General features: G+C 43.4%; 1 protein-coding gene across 1 annotated transcript in view; it reads left to right on the top strand.

The window, feature by feature from the left end:
• The window catches only part of arhgef17 (Rho guanine nucleotide exchange factor (GEF) 17), a 457,595-nt gene that overhangs the window by 381,300 nt on the left and 57,978 nt on the right, over positions 1–18,317 (top strand). The window contains exons 6-9 of the mRNA XM_078546121.1: positions 3,002–3,196; positions 11,195–11,245; positions 11,966–12,075; positions 14,338–14,423. Coding sequence (XP_078402247.1) covers positions 3,002–3,196; positions 11,195–11,245; positions 11,966–12,075; positions 14,338–14,423 — 442 coding nt within the window. The remainder of the gene's footprint in view (positions 1–3,001; positions 3,197–11,194; positions 11,246–11,965; positions 12,076–14,337; positions 14,424–18,317) is intronic.

Here is an 18,317-nt window from a genome sequence, read left to right as displayed (position 1 = left end):
TCCTCCTTTCAGATCTCTCTTACTTCTCAGCCATGTGATCTGACATAATTTTTTACATTAGCATCATGTATGGCTCTGTTGTTAACCCTCTACTCTACAAGCTTGGAGAGTTAGTGTTGCCAGGGTGTCCAGCTGTGACAGATATCACAGATGAATCTAATATTACATTTGACCATATTCTGGCAGAACCCCGCAATAGTAATCCAGAACAAAAGATCAGGCCACATTTTTTTTCTCTGCTTTCTAGCCTGTGACTCCAAGACCAACTATTATTACTCTTTACAGGTTGAGGTCAACGATCACATTGTGAACCTTCATGAGCTCACTGATTAAACGTATCACAATAGGTGATACATTTATCAACTGGCCGTTGGACAGTGTCAGTGCATAACTGGGTTTAATTTTATGGAAGTCAGTTGTAATGAAACTGTTCGCATGGCAAGTTTAGATGTCGGATAAGAGCTCACTTTTTACTGTATTTTGATTAGCTAGCACTAAGTTGGCACACAAAAAAATACCCGCAATAACATAATTTCAGTGACAATGAACCCCAAATCTTAAACAGGAGTGCAGTGGGAGACCTGAGAGTAAAGTCGGAGAGAGATAAGACTGCAAGAACAGAAGGAGGCCTGTGAGTGTAGCGGGGAAAACAGCGGAGAGAGTAATGCAAGAACAACGGGAGGTTTGTGAGCATAGCAGAGATAAAATGAGCAGAGGAGAGGGAATGAGCACTCTTAGAACAATGGGAAGCCCGAGAGCACAGTGGAGATAAGAAGAGCAGGGAGAGAGAACAGTGGAGGGCTGAGAGGACAGCAGAGATAAAAGGACCAGCAGAGAAAAAAACAGTGGGGGGCCGAAGAGCACGCCGGAGATAAAGGAAGCAGTGGAGAGAGAGAGAGAGCACTGCGAGAGGACTGGGAGGCCCATGAGGACAATGGGGTAAAAGGAATGGCAGAGAAAGTAGTGTGAGAACAGCTGGAGGCCTGAGAGCACAGCAGAGGTAAAAGGAACAGACAGATGTAGCACTGCAAGAACAATTTTTAAAAAAAAGTCAAGAAGTGATGTCATAGACAGCAGGTAGGTGATTGCTTGATGAATATTGCAGTTTTTTCTTTGTTCTTTAAGATAGGGAATTGTGTCAAACTCAGAGCTAAGAATCTGTAATTACTTACTAAATTAATAAACCAAATTAATTAATCTATAGAACTAAATTAATTGGTTTTACGATATTTTTACTTAATTTAACAAGTAAATATTTTAGACAGAGGCATGACAGCACACCTCAGTCTCTTGGAATGTGCATCCTGTTCCACGTGAGAACTCCAGGAGGCTTCTCACGTATCAAATGACAAATGTGCAGGAAGTGTTGTCAGTTGCAGGAGCTCAAGGTCCAAGTTTCAGAGCTTTAGCAGCAGCTGGCGTTACTGTGGCACATCCGCGATGCTGAGAGCTATGTGGGCAGCACGTTTTTAGAGGTGATCACCCTGCCGCTTAAGGTTGTGCCGGCAGAGAGGGAATGAGTGATCACCAGTGCTCAAAGAGGACCAGATAGCTAGTGCAGTAGTCCCCTGAGTGCAAAGCACTTTTCAACCGGACTATCAGTTCAAAATACTGGTAAGAGTGATGGCTCATCTGGGGAGTGTGGCCAGAGCCAAGCCCACAACACCATGGCTGGCTCAGCTGCACAGGGGCAGGAGGAAGATTGGGAAAGCAAAAATGATAGTTCATTCTATAGTTAGGGGAACAGACAAATGTTTCTGCGGCCACAGACAGTTTGTTGCCTCCCTGGTACCAGGGTCAAGGATGTCACTTAGGGGCTCCTGGGCACTGAGATGGGGAGGGGTGAAAAGCCAGAAGTCGTGGTTCACATCAGTACCAATATAGGTAGAATGAGGAATGAGGTCCTGCAGACAGATTTTAGGGTGGTAGGAAAGAGACTGGGAAGCCAAGCCAATATAAAGTCAAGGGTACAATTTTAAAGCAGTTGCAGGAACAGAGAGACCGGGGGACTTTATGTGCACAAATCATTGAAGGTGGCAGGACAGGTTGAGAAGGTGATTAAAAAGGCATACAAGGATCCTCGAGTTTATAAATAGAAAAATAATGTACGAAAGCAAGGAAGTTATGACAGGCCTTTATAAAACACTGGTTTGACCTTAACTATAGTTTGTGTGGCATTCTGGGCATCACATTTTTGGAAGGACGTGAAGACTTTAGACAGGGTGGATGAGAGACTTCAGCTACATGAATAGATTGGAGAAGTTGTTGGAGGAGTTGATAGAGAAAAAATCTTCCCATTCACATAGGGATTACAAACCAAAGGCCACTGATTTGAGGTGAATGGCTAAAAAAACCAAAGGCGACACGAGGGAAAATTTTTTTACACAGCATGTGGTTAGAATCTGGAATGCACTGCCTGAGAGTGTGTGGAGGCAGGGTCAATTGCGGCTTTTAAAAGGGAATTGGATAAGCACCTGAAAAGAAAAGAGTTGCGGAACTATGCAGTGTTACTCATTTGAAGTTCATTAATAAGCTGGGGAGTTCAATTTCATTGTGTACACCTCAGTCCCAAATCAAGTCCAGGAGCAACTTGTTCTGAAATCTGAAACACCTTCATTCAGGTTGATCCCAATTTTAGTCAGAATTACCGTTAGCAACGTTGGTAACCAAATACTTAACTTGTTTGTAAGGTATTCCACACTTGAAAGGTGGTTGAAAGATTACCTTATGAATGTATTGACCATTTACTCTCTAATAATGCCAACTTCTCCTCACTCATGCTCATCATTATATTGTTTTACAGACCATCTGTTATGTGCAGTAGAATCAGCAATACTCTCTTTGGCGTTGTAAAACCCCTAACTATCATCAGCAGTATTCAGAGATTTGCCAGAAAAGATATCGTTGAACTTATTGCGCTCATGTCTATCCAGCTAAGTGAGACAGATGGGTGGCTTATTAATCTCTAACCAGTGATCTGATGTTGTTTTCTGCATGGCAGGATCTACTGAAGCACACTCCTGATGATCACCCAGATCACCCGTGCCTGCTCGCAGCACAGCGTTACATTAAGTTGCTAGCTGAAAGGATAAACAAGGGAAAGAAGAATGCAGAGGAGGCAGAGAAAGAGGCTCGCGTCCTGCAGGAGATAGAATCGCATATAGAGGGCATGATGGATGTGCGTATCCATGAAGAGGTACAACTATTATCAACGGCCACGGACTGTGAACCAAATTAATGTTTAACAAGGCTATGTATGGGTCACCAACATCTTACATTATTTTCTGGTTTACATAAAGTATATGAAGCAAGGTTTCTTCTGTTCATTTCTGCACTGCTTCAGTTTTGGACAATTCCATTAAGACTCAATTCATGGCCTCTCACTTCCCCACACAAAGGGGTAGTCAAAATCTGGATCTCCAAGTGGCTTTTGAGGCCAAGTCAATTGAAAATTTCAAAACTAAGATTGATAGATAGGCAAGGGTATTAAGAGTAACGCAACCAAGGCGGGTAAATTGAGTTAAGACGCAGATCAGGCATAATCGAATTTAATGGTAGAACAGGCTCAAGGGGCTGAATGGCCTGCTCCCCCTCCTCTCGTCATCCAAGATCCATCCATGCATATTTTGGATTGGTCAGTTAGATATGTCACTCAAATGGTGAAATCATAGATTTGTGGAAACATGTCAGGGTTGATTTTCAACTTGCTTTCTGGACTTACAACTAGCAATTTACATCATCCAGCCATTATAGAAATTGACTGTTCCTCATCCCCATTGAAATCAATGGAAATTAAAATCAGGCCATTCTACAATCCAGAAACTCAACTGGACTAGCCATATAAATACTGTGGCCACAAGAGCAGGTCAGAGGCTAGGAATCTCCTGACTCCCCAAAGCATGTCCACCATCTACAAGGATTTGATGGAATATTCTCCAATTGCCTGGATGAGTGCAGCTTCAACAACACTCAACAAGCTCAACACCATCCAGGACAAAGCAACCCCATTTGATTGGCACCATATCCACAAACATTCACTCCCTCCACCCCCGACGTACAGTGGCAGCAGTGTGTACCATCTGTAAGATGCAATGCAGGAATTCACCAAGGTTCCTTAGACAGCACCTTCCAAACCCATAGATAAAAGCAAAATACGATGGATGCTGGAAATATAAAATAAAAACAGAAAATGCTAGTAAAACTCAGCAGGCCTGGCAGCATCTGTGGAGACAGAAACAGAGTTAACGTTTCGAGCCCATATGACTCTTCTTCAGAGCTAAAGAAATGTGATGCAATCGACTAAACGCAGATGCAAACGTTTTGCGGAACACCCTCGCTCAGTCCGCAAGCATGACCTAGACCTCCCTGTCGCTTGCCATTTCAACACACCTTCCTGCTCTCATGGCCACATGTCCGTCCTTGGCCTGCTGCATTGTTCCCGTGAAGCCCAACGCAAACTGGAGGAACAGCACCTCATCTTCCGACTAGGCACTTTACAGCTTTCCAGACTTAACATTGAGTTCAGCAACTTCAGACCATGAACTCTCTCCTCCATCCTCACCCCTTTTTAAATCAATTTTCATTTATTTACTTTTATTTTGTTCTTTTATTTATTTGTTCATTTTTTAAATCTTTTTTTCCCAACCCCCCCTCGCCCCACAGGGCCACCTGTCACTTGTTTTTATGCTTTGCTTTCACAGCGCACTGACCCTTGTTCTGTTATTAACACCTTCTGCTATCTTACCTTTGCCCCATCAGCATCTTCTTTACTCTTCACCACTACCATTAACATTCCCTTTGTCTTGTGTCCATGACATCTTTATCAATCTCTCCTTCGCCGTCACCTATCCCTGACCTTCTATCTTGCTCCACCCCCTTTTAAACAGTATAAAATCCATCACGTCACATTTCTACTTCTCTTTAGCTCTGAAGAAGTCATATGGACATGAAACATTGACTCTGTTTCTCTATTCACAGATGCTCCCAGACCTGCTGAGTTTTACCAGCATTTTCTGTTTCTTTTCCAAACCTATGACCTCTACCACCTTGAAGGGCAAGGACAGCAGATGCATGGGAACACCACTATCTGCAAGTCCCCCTCCAAGCTACACACCATCCTGACTTGGAACTATATCGCTGTTCCTTCACTGTCGCTGGGTCAAAATGCTGGAAATCCCTAACAGCACTGTGGGTGCAGTGCCTGGGAGAGAAATCATGGGCTCTGCTGCTTCCCCTGTTTCCAGTCCCATTATTCCCCTCCCCACTTCCTCCTTTAATGCTCCCCCTGTGACATGCATATTACTTACATTGTTCACTCACCGTAACAGCACTGGCCCCTCACACAGTGACACACTGTCCTCTCACACTGACAGCACAAGCATCTCACTCTGTGATACACTGGCCCCTCACGCTGACAACACTGTCCCCTCACACAGTGTGACACTGTCCCCTCACACAGTGACATACTTGCTCCTTACACAGTGACACACTACCCCTTCACACTATGACAAACTGGCCCCTTACATAGTGACACACTTTCCCCTCACACTATCACACACCATCCGCTCACACAGTGTGACACACTGGCCCCTTACATAGGGACACACTGTCCCCTCACACTGACAGCACTGTCCCCTCACACAGTGACACACTGTCCACTCACACTGACAGCATTGGCCTCTCACACAATGTCACACTGTCCCCTCACACTGACAGCATTGGCCCCTCACACAATGACACACTGTCCACTCACACTGACAGCACTGTCCCCTCACACTGTGACACACTGTCCCCTCACACTGTGACACACTGTCCCCTCACACTGACAGCACTGTCCCCTCACACTGTGACACACTGTCCCCTCACACTGACAGCATTGGCCTCTCACACAATGTCACACTGTCCCCTCACACTGACAGCACTGTCCCCTCACACTGTGACACACTGTCCCCTCACACTGTGACACACTGTCCCCTCACACTGACAGCACTGTCCCCTCACACTGTGACACACTGTCCCCTCACACTGACAGCACTGTCCCCTCACACTGTGACACACTGTCCCCTCACACTGACAGCACTGTCCCCTCACACTGTGACACACTGTCCCCTCACACTGACAGCACTGTCCCCTCACACTGTGACACACTGTCCCCTCACACTGACAGCACTGTCCCCTCACACTGTGACACACTGTCCCCTCACACTGACAGCACTGTCCCCTCACACTGACAGCACTGTCCCCTCACACTGTGACACACTGTCCCCTCACACTGACAGCATTGGCCCCTCACACAATGACACACTGTCCACTCACAATGACAGCACTGTCCCCTCACACTGTGACACACTGTCCCCTCACACTGACAGCACTGTCCCCTCACACTGTGACACACTGTCCCCTCACACTGACAGCATTGGCCCCTCACACAATGACACACTGTCCACTCACAATGACAGCACTGTCCCCTCACACTGTGACACACTGTCTCCCTACACTGACAGCACTGTCCCCTCACACTGTGCCACACTGTCCCCTCACACTGACAGGTCTGGCCCCTCATACTGTGACACACTGTCTCCCTACACTGACAGCACTGTTCCCTCACACTGTGACACACTGTCCCCTCACACTGACAGCACTGTCCCCTCACACTGTGACACACTGTCTCCCTACACTGACAGCACTGTCCCCTCACACTGTGCCACACTGTCCCCTCACACTGACAGGTCTGGCCCCTCATACTGTGACACACTGTCTCCCTACACTGACAGCACTGTTCTCTCACACTGTGCCACACTGTCCCCTCACACTGACAGCACTGTCCCCTCACACTGTGACACACTGTCCCCTCACACTGACAGCACTGGCCCCTCACACAGTGAGACACTGTCCCCTCACACTGACCGCACACCCCTTGCACTGACAGCACTGGCCCTCACACTGCAACACACTGTCCCCTCACACCGACAGCACTGGCTTCTCACACTGCTACCCTGTTCCAGTACCGCCCACCCTCCACCCTCTTTCTCCCTGATCTCTTTTTCTGACCGCGGTGGCGCTCACTGTCTCCGCTGCACCTTGCAGGACCCGGCACGCTCTGGATCTGCTCGCCCCCAACTGTCACACAGCTGCACCGAAGCAGTCTCCCTGCAGTTTTATTATTGTCGCTGGTGCTGATCCCCTTACGCCCACACTGGCATACAGCTGCTTTGTTGGGAGGGTGGGGCTGTGGTGATGGAGCTCGAGCATGAGCCAGCACTGATCAGTGCGCATGTGTTTGAGAGCAGCTCCCTTCATAAAACGTTCTCAGCCTTGAACTGAGCATCAGCTCGGGACCCCACTAGGGCACAGGCCCAGCCAGGGGTTTCGCACCTTCTGCAACCCCCTCTCCTGGGTCTTGTTTGAATGTACTAACACCACATGGTGGACTGCAGTGGTTCAAGAAGGCAGCTCACACCACCTCAAGGGCAATTGGGGATGGGCAATAAATGCTGGCCTAGCCAGCGACGCCACATCCTGCGTTCAAATAAATAAATAAGGATGTCACTGCTATGCTAGCAATTTACAACAATCCCACTACCATCATTGCAATCATACAGGCAGTTGTTATATATGAAAGCTATGTAGAATAAAATTATTAACCTGATGTCCCAGATAGGACTTTCTCTTGAACTGAAAAATTATGGTGGTGTTAATTGTAAAGTCTGTATGTTGCTCTGCTCAAAACTCTCTTAGCTACTACCACACGACCCTCAGTGGTAACACTCCTACCGCTGAGTCAGAAGTCTATGGGTTCATGTGCTGCATTAGAGACTTGAACACATAATCTAGGCCTGAGGTTACAGAAGACATTCCTATATAACTGCAAGTTCTTTCGTTTGCTCTACACAGCAAACAAAATAGTCATAATCGACAGAAGAGGTGAGAGATAACAAAAGTAAAGGAAAGAGCAAACAGAAGTGCAAAGAATGGAGCAGATCCAAGGGATTGGGAGAGATATAAAAAATGACAAAGAAAGAAAATAATAGTTATAACTGCAAAAAGGAATATGAAAAATGTCAGGGACCGTTGACATTTGAAGAAGAAATCTGAACACCCTGCAATTAACCAACAGAAGTGCGCCACACATTTAATGCTTTTTAACAAAAAGAAACGTTATCTATAAAGAGAATAGTCGTTTGGTAGTAGGGAATTAGAGTATTGCTGAAAAAAGAGACATGCTGGTGAAACTTTTTGTCTTGCACTCATCGGGACAAATTCACAAGAATACCGATTGTAAAGGGAGCAACAGTTTATAATGTAGAAGAAGAGTGTGCTGATTGGTTGGCAAGTGGACTCTGACTGGTAGAGGCGTTGCCATAGAGAATGCAACAGGGGACAATGAACCGCCAAGCTTTTTTTAAATTCAAACCAGGCAAGTTCATTCCCCAGGACAATGCCTTGACCAATCAGAATTAACCTACCTGGTTTGAACTTAAACAAAAATTGTTCCCTCGTGCATTGTCCATGGCAACACCTCTACCAATCAGAGTCCATTTGCCAACCGATCAGCACTCCCTTCTCAAGTAGCATAAATTGTTGTTCCCTTTACAATTGGTAGGTATTCTTGTGAATCTGTCCTGATGAGCACAAGACAAAAAGCTTCGACAGTCTGTCCCTTTTTTAACAAAATAAAGAGAAATTAAACAAAGCAAGAACAATTAACTTAACACTGAAGCTTATAAAGACTTGTGCTATAAACTCAGTTCTGCTTTTTACTGCACCTCCCCCCAAGAGTTCCCTTATCTTATGAAATCTTAAAGGTTCATTCATTTTCCCTGGGACCAATCCAAAAGATGTGTGACAGCGCTCCAGAATTCAGCTATTCGCCAAGGTACAAGTTTTCATGGTGTTTCTTCCATTAGCTTTTGGCTAAGCAACCCTCCAACCTTCCTCTAAAACCTCACAACTCTGGATTTCACAGCTGAGGCACGGGTCTCCCTACGACTCCTGCGTAGGGCCTTAAAGCATCAGAAAACACTCTTGGTTTCCAATCGTCCACTGCTATGGTTTCAAACTGCAACCAAGCTGATTACTTCCCAGAACTCCAACTGCAACAATGTTAACTGCCTTTCACTGAGAGGATTAATGTAGATCTCTTCCTTTAGCTTCCAGCTAAACAAATCTTCCAGTCGTTTCTTTCCTTACCAATTTTGTCTTATACTGGACACCAGCTCCCAATCACAGGCTGCACCATGGACGATAGATCTAGCATTAACCCTAGATCAGTTGTAGGTGTGGCTTTATCTCTCGACTTCCAAGGAGCTACCAGCTACGTAAGACCCATAGCTGATACAGTCTCTTAGTTGCTTTCTAAATAGCAATCAGCCTTCCTTCTGGCTGTGTCTTCTTAGCTGCTTCTTTCAGCCAATCTTGTTAAGCACTAACTGAATACACAAAGATAAACTCAAAACAAATAATCTCACTAAGCTCCACCCATCTCCTTGGTAATGTGACACACAAGACCTCTTCCCGGGTAGAAATGTAAGTTAACTAGCTTGAAATTCCAAAGCTTTCCTTAATTCTGGGAAACTTTTACTGGAATAACTGAAAATGTCATGTCTCCAGTTCTGTAGCTAAGTAAGCCCACCTGCTGTTTTATGACCATCACCCTTTTATCCTGACCTTATCCAGTAAACACAAGTTACCTTTTGAATTGTTATTATCTTAAGACTGTGTAGGTTTCCAGCTTCTAGATGTTTGCCAGGGTTTTACATTTAAAATGTAATTTCTAAAACTAAAAAGCTGTACCTCTAAAACATACAAACTATGGCATTGGGCACCCGTAACAAAAGGAACTTATGAGAGATATCAAGAGTAACAAAAAAAAATGTTACAATTGTGTTAGAAGGAAAAGTGTAACCAAGGATAATGTGGGCTGTTGAAAAGGTGATGTAGGTAATATTACAACTGAAAATAAGAAAATGACAGCTTTGTTGAATAATCTTCCAAAACACTCTCAATTCAGGATTTCCCATTTAGATTGGAAAATTGCAAATGTACTATACGTAGTCAAATCAGAAGTGATTATTGATGACCCAAAAAGATCTGTGATGGGCATCAAATATGCACTACATTTATTAAAGACTTAGATAACAAAAAAAGAGAGCCAAATATCCAAGTTTGCCCATGATTCAAAGATTGGTGGCATAGCACACAGAGTAGACAGGAACATAAATGTATATAGACATTGATGAATTAATTGAGTGTACAAAAATGTGGCAGATGGAGTTCAGTGCAGGGATTAGTGCAAGATGATCTATTTTTGATCAAAAAGGAATAGATCCAAGTATTTCTTAAATGGTGAAAAGCTAGTAGTAGTGGCGGTCCAAAGAGATTTAGGGGTCCATGCGCACAGATCACTAAAATGTAGTAGTCAGATACAAAGAAAAAATAGAAAAAAATGATTGGAATACTGACCCCTATATATCTAGAGGGTTAGATTGAAAAGGGGACAAAGTTTTGCTGAAGCTATGCAAAACCCTGGTTGGACCACACCTGTCGTACTGTTCTGGACATTGCATCTTAGGAAGGGCGTGTTGGCCTTGGAAGGAGTACAGTGCCGATTCACCAGCCTGTTATCAGGTCTCTAGGACTTAAATTATGAAATTACATAAACTAGGGTTGTAATCTGTGGAATATAGAAGATTAAGGGGTGATTTGATTGTGTTTTTTAGGATTTTTAAAGAAATTGATAGGAAGAAAGAGAGAAACTTTTTTCTGCTGGTTGGGGAACCTAAGACAAAGGGACATTACCTTAAACTCAGAACCAAGCCATTTAGGAGAGAAGTTAAGAACAGTTTGTCACACGAAGGTTGGTAAAATTGTGGAACTTCCTCCCACAAAAAGCTATAGATGCTCGCCCAGTTAATAATTTGAAATCTGAGATTGCTAGATATTTGCTGAGGGATCTAGAAGCAAAGCAGGCTAATAGAGTTAAGGTACAGAACAGCCCTGTCTTCACTGAGTGGCGAAACGGGTTCAAGAGTTGAATGGCCTACTCCTGCTTCCATGTTTATATGTTCCCTGATCTCTTGAGAGAAACAGTGGTCTGAGAACTGTGTCTTATTGTAATTGCTATCTGTATTTCACTTTTTCGCAGTGCTTGATTTCTCGATGCTGTAATAGTACATTTTCCCATTTTGTTCTATAGCTCCTGGTCCCTCACAGAAAATTCATAAGGCAGGAGATGGTGACTGAAGTGGTAAGAACTTCTGCCAACTTTGCAATTCTTACTTTTAAGTCTTAACACAAGGAACAGCTGAAGGAAAAGGTCTTCAATGGGATTTATTTTGTAGTGAGGAAGTAAATTAATTAGGCAGGGCCACCTTGGGGTAATGAAAAATGTAAATGATGGGTCAAACTAGTATATAGCGGAATAATATTTTAAAATAATGACTAGTGACAGCCTCAATTTCCTGAGGCTTCCAGCCACTAGCGAGGCTGTCAATTTGGCCAGCTGCTGGGCTAGAAGCAGGTCATTAATTGTCATGAAGTTTAGAAGACTGCCACATCCCTGGTCTTGCCAGGTTTTTTGCCTGCTTACCACCATCCCCCTTCACCACCACCGCTCCCCCCCCAGTTCTTTCCACCTCCTTTGGCCCATTTCCCTCGACTGCAGACTAACAAACATTAACATTTCAAAGAGATAGTGCTCTCTTCCGCAGAGAATCTTTGACCTAATTTCTGAAGACACTGACATCAGTGAAAGAACACCAGCTTATTGTTAGTGTATAGGCGGATGAATCCGGCCAGTTACATTGAGTGACTCCTTGGGAAAGAATCAAGGATACTCCCTTAAAGATACAACTGCTGTAGCCACCTTGAAATCAAAGTTATCCTAACTTCATCTAAAATATGACACCAAAATCTTCTGACTTATCATACTGATATGTTCCTGTTTTGCCATTTTTTTCATGCTCAGAAAACCGTAAGCAGCAAGAAGGAACGCTCGCTCTTTCTGTTTACAGATCTTTTGATTTGCACTACTTTGAAACGTAAAACAGGTTCTCTACGACGGAGTTCTATGAGCTTGTGAGTATTCAGCCTCTCTTGAGTAGGAACAATTACTTGTAGGCTGTGTTTTTTTCCCTTTGCTGTTTTGAAGGAATGTTGAAGTAAATTTTCAACTGATTTCCAAGGCATAAAACTGATGCTATAGACATAGCTTATTACAGCACCTGCCTAATTTGCATTAAATTACATGGCAGAGGATATACGGCACGTAAACATTTGACTATGCTGGTCTTTACGCTCCACTCGAGCCTTCTCCTGTTTTTCCATATCTAACTCTATCAGCAATAAGCCTCTAATCCCTTCTTCCTCATATGCTCATCTAATCTGCCCTTAAATTTATCTGCACTCCCTGTGGTAGTGAGTTTCACATTCTCACCATTCTCTGTTCATCCCCATAGATTTCATTTTTGGTTACGTAGACCTCACTGGAACGCATTGACCCAGAATTGCCGATGGAACTGTCAGTCTTCACGATTATCATTGTGTAAAACTGACAGCAACTTCTAGTGTCCACACATTTTCTCTATCATTCATTCATGGCATGTGGGAGTCAATGGTGATGCCAGCATTTATTGCCCCATCCCTAAGTGGCGTTGGGAAGGTGGTGGTGAAAACACCTTCATAAACACAGCTGAATGGCTTGCTAGGCCAGCTAAGAGTCAAGAACATTACTGTGGGTCCAGTGTCACATTTAGACTTGACCGCTTGAGGTTTACTTCCTTAAAGGATGTAGTGAAGCAGATGGGTTTTTTTTTTACCACAATCAGATGGTTCCATGGTCACCATTATAGTGGCAGCTTTTTATTCCAGATTTATTTAATTGCTTGAATTTAAATCCCACAGTTCCCATTTGAACTCATGCCTCTGAATCATTGGTTCAGGCTTCTGGATTGCAGTAACATGACGACAATACTATCATACATGTGCAGTTAAATGTGGAAATACAGAAGTTTCTGTCAGTGATACGCTGCACTTCCACATGGTGCAATTTTGAGTCTCCGCAGATGCAGTCAACACAGAGTCAATGAATTGATGTGAACTTCAATCTCTTACACAGTATTCCTGCTGAAAAACCATTGAAAGTGCTAAACCCTGTTAAATGAGGTGTAACTGTGTTTTTAACACCATACTATATCATAATTACTGCTGCACAACCTCTCTGGTCCTGAAAAACTAATTTTATATGTGTGAAGTGTCACTCCCCCATAATAACATTTAAATGTGTTATGGTTTCTAAAATAATAACAGCTGCTTTTACATTTATTTGTAGTTCAACTTCTAAGTTAATGCCATGTGTATTTCCCAATCTTTCTTTCACTTTCTGTAATATTATCAAAAAGTCAATTATAATCTGGACTTTTTACTTCTTGATTTGCTGTGTGAGAGAATTTTTCAATCTGATTGGCTAATCAGCTTTCCTTATGACTTCACTGTTGCTGGATGTCACAGAGCTCCCTATAGATGCCGTTAGACCTGCTGAGTTTTTCCAGCATTTTCTGTTTTTGTTTCAGATTTCCAGCATCCGCAGTATTTTGCTTTTATCCCTATAGATGGTGCTAGATTAAAAGTCACATTGATTAGGGAATATTGATGATCTGGAGCCTGCTAATTCTTTGTGGGTCTCTTTTTTCGAAGTCAACGGAGAGCACCGTCCCCTCACTGCTGACCACAAAATCTAAACCTTGTTACTAGTCATTAGCAAAGTCCTACATTGTTTATTGCAGCCAGGGATTTCTTTTTAAGTTGCAGTAATAGAAATGTCAGTCCATGCATCACACCTATGACATTGTGTGCAAGTATTTGTATCACAACATTCAAGGAACATGGCCTTGTGGGATGACTGGACTCCTTGTGCATTCGTCCAATTTCTTGTCAGTTGCAAAGGCAGTACCCACAGACCTAATTCCAAGTGTTCTGGTAACAAAATCATCCGAGTCCTCATTCGGGATGAGGTACCTCACCTGGTATGTACCTGAAAATGATGAAGAGCTGCCTGCAATTTTCTTGTATGTGCTGGAAGTGGGCAAGAACTAAGAAAATCTATCCTATCGTCCAAACTCTGGTCATCTTGCGGAGAGCATTTTGGGCTGATTTTCCAGGTATACACTGCCCGTGACTTCTGAAAGGCACAGCTGGTGGACCGGTTCCCCCTGCAGCAGTTCATACCTAGAAAATCAGCCCTTATCCATTCTAGAAGGTATTAGAGTACTGTTATCAGGAGCCTTGTACTTGATTCATATTGTTAGGTTTAACTTCCATTAACTGTTTTCATTCTAATAGATACACAGCTGGAAGTGTGATTGACACTGCAAGCAAGTACAAGTTCCTCTGGAAACTTCCCCTAGAAGATTTGGATATCGTAAAAGGTCGATTATATGTTGCAGCCTTTGTTGCCACTACTATATCCTGCTAAGATATAATGCTTATCTATAAAATGAGTCTCAGGCTGTGTGGTTGAAAAGCTATCTTAATATGTTCTCAGTCCCTGAGAGTGTTTGCAGACTTAAAAACAAGAAGCCAAAACTTGCCTGCGATAAGTAGCCTAAGAAGGAGAAGAGAGATGTAGGAACATAGGAGGACCGTAGGGAGAAAGAGTGGACATTCAGGCCAGCTTTTACTTTTGATACTAAAGATATGTTTCTAATTCTGTTGTAAACAGGTGCACAAATCAACAAGACAAGGGTTCACCAAGTGACTTCTGAGAGTTCCAAAGGATTCAGCAACCATTTTGAGGTCAATCTGGTTGAAGTACCAAGCATACATGCAGTAGATGACAGCAAACAGTTGCTTAGCAGATCCAATATTCAAATCTAAAACAAACAGGAAAATTCTGCAACCCAATGAAGTGAAAGTACAGAAGTTTTCAGTAAAACTAGTGGCCTTGTACATCATAGTTGAACAATATGATCCCTTTCGTAAATGACTCTACTGTTTATGTGTTGCTGCCTCTGTGCCTTTCCTTTTCTGCTTCTGCATCGTTTCCTCTTTTTTTCTCCTTCTCCCTGCCTAACTGTACTTTCTGTTTCTTTCTCTCCTTTTCTGCACCTCTCTCCATCTTTTTCTTCTTTTCCTCCCTTGCGGATGCTAGATGGTGGATGACGTGGCAGGGACAGCAACCACCAGCTTTGCAGGCTCCATGTGGCGTGGAGATTGCAAGGTAAATAAGGCCCTCAGCAGTTCCCTTTTCATCTCCTTCAACAATCACTCGTGCTTCTCCCCCATTCGTACTTCAGTTCTGCACTGTTGGGTCAAGGTGCTGCCTTTCAGCTGATGTGTTCAGCTGAGGTCCTGTCTGCCATCTCAGGGTGACATAAAAGATCCCCACAGCACTTTTCAAAGAAGAGCAGGGGCGCTTTCCCCAATGTCTTGTGCAGAAGTTAATCCTCAACCAATGTCACTAAAACACATGATCTGGTCGTTCATTTCAAGACTGTTTGTGGGAGCCTGCTGCACCCAATTAGCTGTCGCGTTTCCTAGAATATAATAGTGACTACACTACAAAAGTACTTCATTGATTATAAAATGATATGGGGTATCCTGAGGTAAAGGAAAAGGCACTGTATAATTGCAAGTCGCTCTTTCATTTTTATTACCTTACTCTTGACAAGTTCCTCACTTTCCTATTACCTCCTTCCATCACTATCCCTACCTCTGCTTACTTGAACTACCTATTCACTCCTGCCCCCTCTCCACCAACCACCAATAGATCAACCAGAAATGCACACTCCTTAAAATCAGGAATTTCAATTTCCTTATCTCTTGGTGAAACTTGGTATATTTCTCCTAAAGTTTATTGTAATCTTAAGTTGGTACTAGAACTTTCCCTAAGGATAGGGGTTACATTATTGACTTTAAAGCTGACCCAATGAACTTTCTATAAGCAGCACCAGAAAAGCTCTCTTATTGGGCTTTGTGTCACTGAGAAACTCACCTTTGCATCATAACATACAAGTGCACACTTAGGCTTAGAAGACCTCCCACTTGAGGCAGACAAACCACATACGTCTGCTTTACATAGCTAGTTTTCTGAAACAGATCGCTAGCCAGAGGCTATAGCCTGAGGGGTTCTACTTTATATCAAGATGGCTGACCAGGAGCCTCTCCCACTCTTACCATTTGGCATAGGCATGTTGGAAGGATTTGCAGGTTGACAATCAACCTGTTTGGCTACATTATGAACACATCTTCCATGGCCATCAATTCCTGGAATGGGACTGAAACCTGGAGCTTCTGGCTCAGAGGTAGGGACTTGACTGATACCTGGGATGGGCCTATATCCATTGGATTTTAGAAGAATGAAAGGTGATCTTATTGAATCATATGAGATCCTGAAGGGACTTGACAAGGTGGGTGCTGACAGAATTTTTCCCCCTGTGGGAGAGACTAGAACTAGAGGACACAATTTAAAAATAAGGGGTCTTCCTTTAAGACAGAGATGAGAAGAAATTTTTTCTCTTAAAGGGTTATGAGTCTTTGGAACTCTCTTTCCTTGAGAGCGGAGGTGGCAGGGTCATTGAATATTTTAAAGGCAAGAGGTAGAAAGATTCTTGACTAACAAGGGAGTCAAAGGTTATCAGGGATAGGCAGAATGTGGAGTTGAGGCCACAGTCAGATCAGCCTGATTCAAACAAATTCATTTAAAAAACTGAAAAGAGATGAGTAAATCTTAAATTTTATCAGAAACCCTTATTGGTATATACGCATATAGATAAACAATATATGACATTAATTCTTGACATGTTCTAAAGCCTCACTGACTTTGGCCTACTGAATGGAGGAGCGTGCCCGTGGGCCGAATGGCCTACTCCTGCTCCTAATTCGTATGTTCATGTGTGTGCTATCCACTGCATCACAAGACCTCCCCATGCAAATACACTTGTATCACCAAACAAATTGACTCAAAGCTCAGACAATGCTATCTTCCTTACCTCAGCTAGCCAGTTATGAGCATAGTTGCAAACAGGAGCAAAGGAACAAACTCCTCAGTTACCCCAATGACAGGCCAAAACAGGCTAGCTGATTTCTAAGAGGTTTTCGGATTCAGGGAGGTACTGTGTCTAGAGATTCCCAAGATGTTTCGAGACAGATATTCAGAGACATTCTTAGCCCTAAAGAGCTTTCTTCACCCCCGTTAGAGACACAGGAAGTGCTTGAATGAGCCGAGTCCATTTTAATTTGTTCTTCTGCCCAACTCATTAAATCTGGCACCATGAAATTACTTATTGGTTCAAATTTAAGTGCTGTCATAGGCCAAAGTCAGTGAGGCTTTAGAACATGTCAAGAATTAATGTCATACATTGTTTATCTATATGCGTATATACCAATAAGGGTTTCTGATAAAATTTAAGATTTACTCATCTCTTTTCAGTTTTTAAAATGAATTTTTTTGGCATTGCTCCTCTTAAGGAGAGGTGTAGCATCCTTTCCCAAAGTAAAATTGCTGTAAATCCATAAATAACTCCTGAGCAGGAATTTTAGGGGCTATCATCATAATCAAACAAGTGTATTATTGAAAACAGAGACATTTTTTGTTGAAGCTTTTCGTATTGCATTCATCAGGACAGTTCACAAGAAAATAACAATGTCAGGGGAAAACAACATATTTATACTGTATGAGAAGAGAGTGCTGATTGGCTGGCAAGTGGACTCTGAGGGCTGGATTTTACCGTCGGCGAGCGGGGGCGGGACCCACTCACCGATGCATAAAATAACGTGTGGTGACGTCAGGCGGAACTCCCGACGTCACCGCGTCCCATTTAAATTTCCAGGAAGGCGGGGGCGCAGCGAAATCAGCTGCGCATCCACTGACCTGTCAATGGCCAATTGAGGCCATTGACTGAGCAAATAAAGTAATTAGTGGACCTGCCCGTCCAACCTTAAGTTTGGCGGGCAGGCCCGGAGCCCCAGTACGAATTAGAAAAAACATGAAACCTCATCCACGGGCGGGATGAGGTTTCATGTAGGGTTTTTTAAATTTTAATAAAGTTTTTTTTGAAATTATGAACATGTCCCAACTCATGTGACATTGTCACATGAGGGGACATGTTAGGGAAATTTTATTTTTTCTATTTTGAGCTTTTTCACATTTTGAGCCAATCTCCCTGAGGCAGCACTTAGCCTCAGGGAGATGAGTGCGCTCTTTCGTGCGCATGCATGAAAGAGCGCACTCTTGATTTTAGGCATTCCCCCCGCCCGCACAGGAAGCGCATAGCACTTCCCTGCGGACGTCACGCTGGGTGGGCCTTAATTGGCCCGCCCAC

This window comes from Cetorhinus maximus, chromosome 7 (assembly GCF_964194155.1).
Source record: "Cetorhinus maximus chromosome 7, sCetMax3.hap1.1, whole genome shotgun sequence".
Lineage (NCBI taxonomy): Eukaryota > Metazoa > Chordata > Chondrichthyes > Lamniformes > Cetorhinidae > Cetorhinus > Cetorhinus maximus.
The sequence above is the reverse complement of the archived record's forward strand: the minus strand, read 5'-3'. Positions and strand labels throughout refer to the sequence as shown.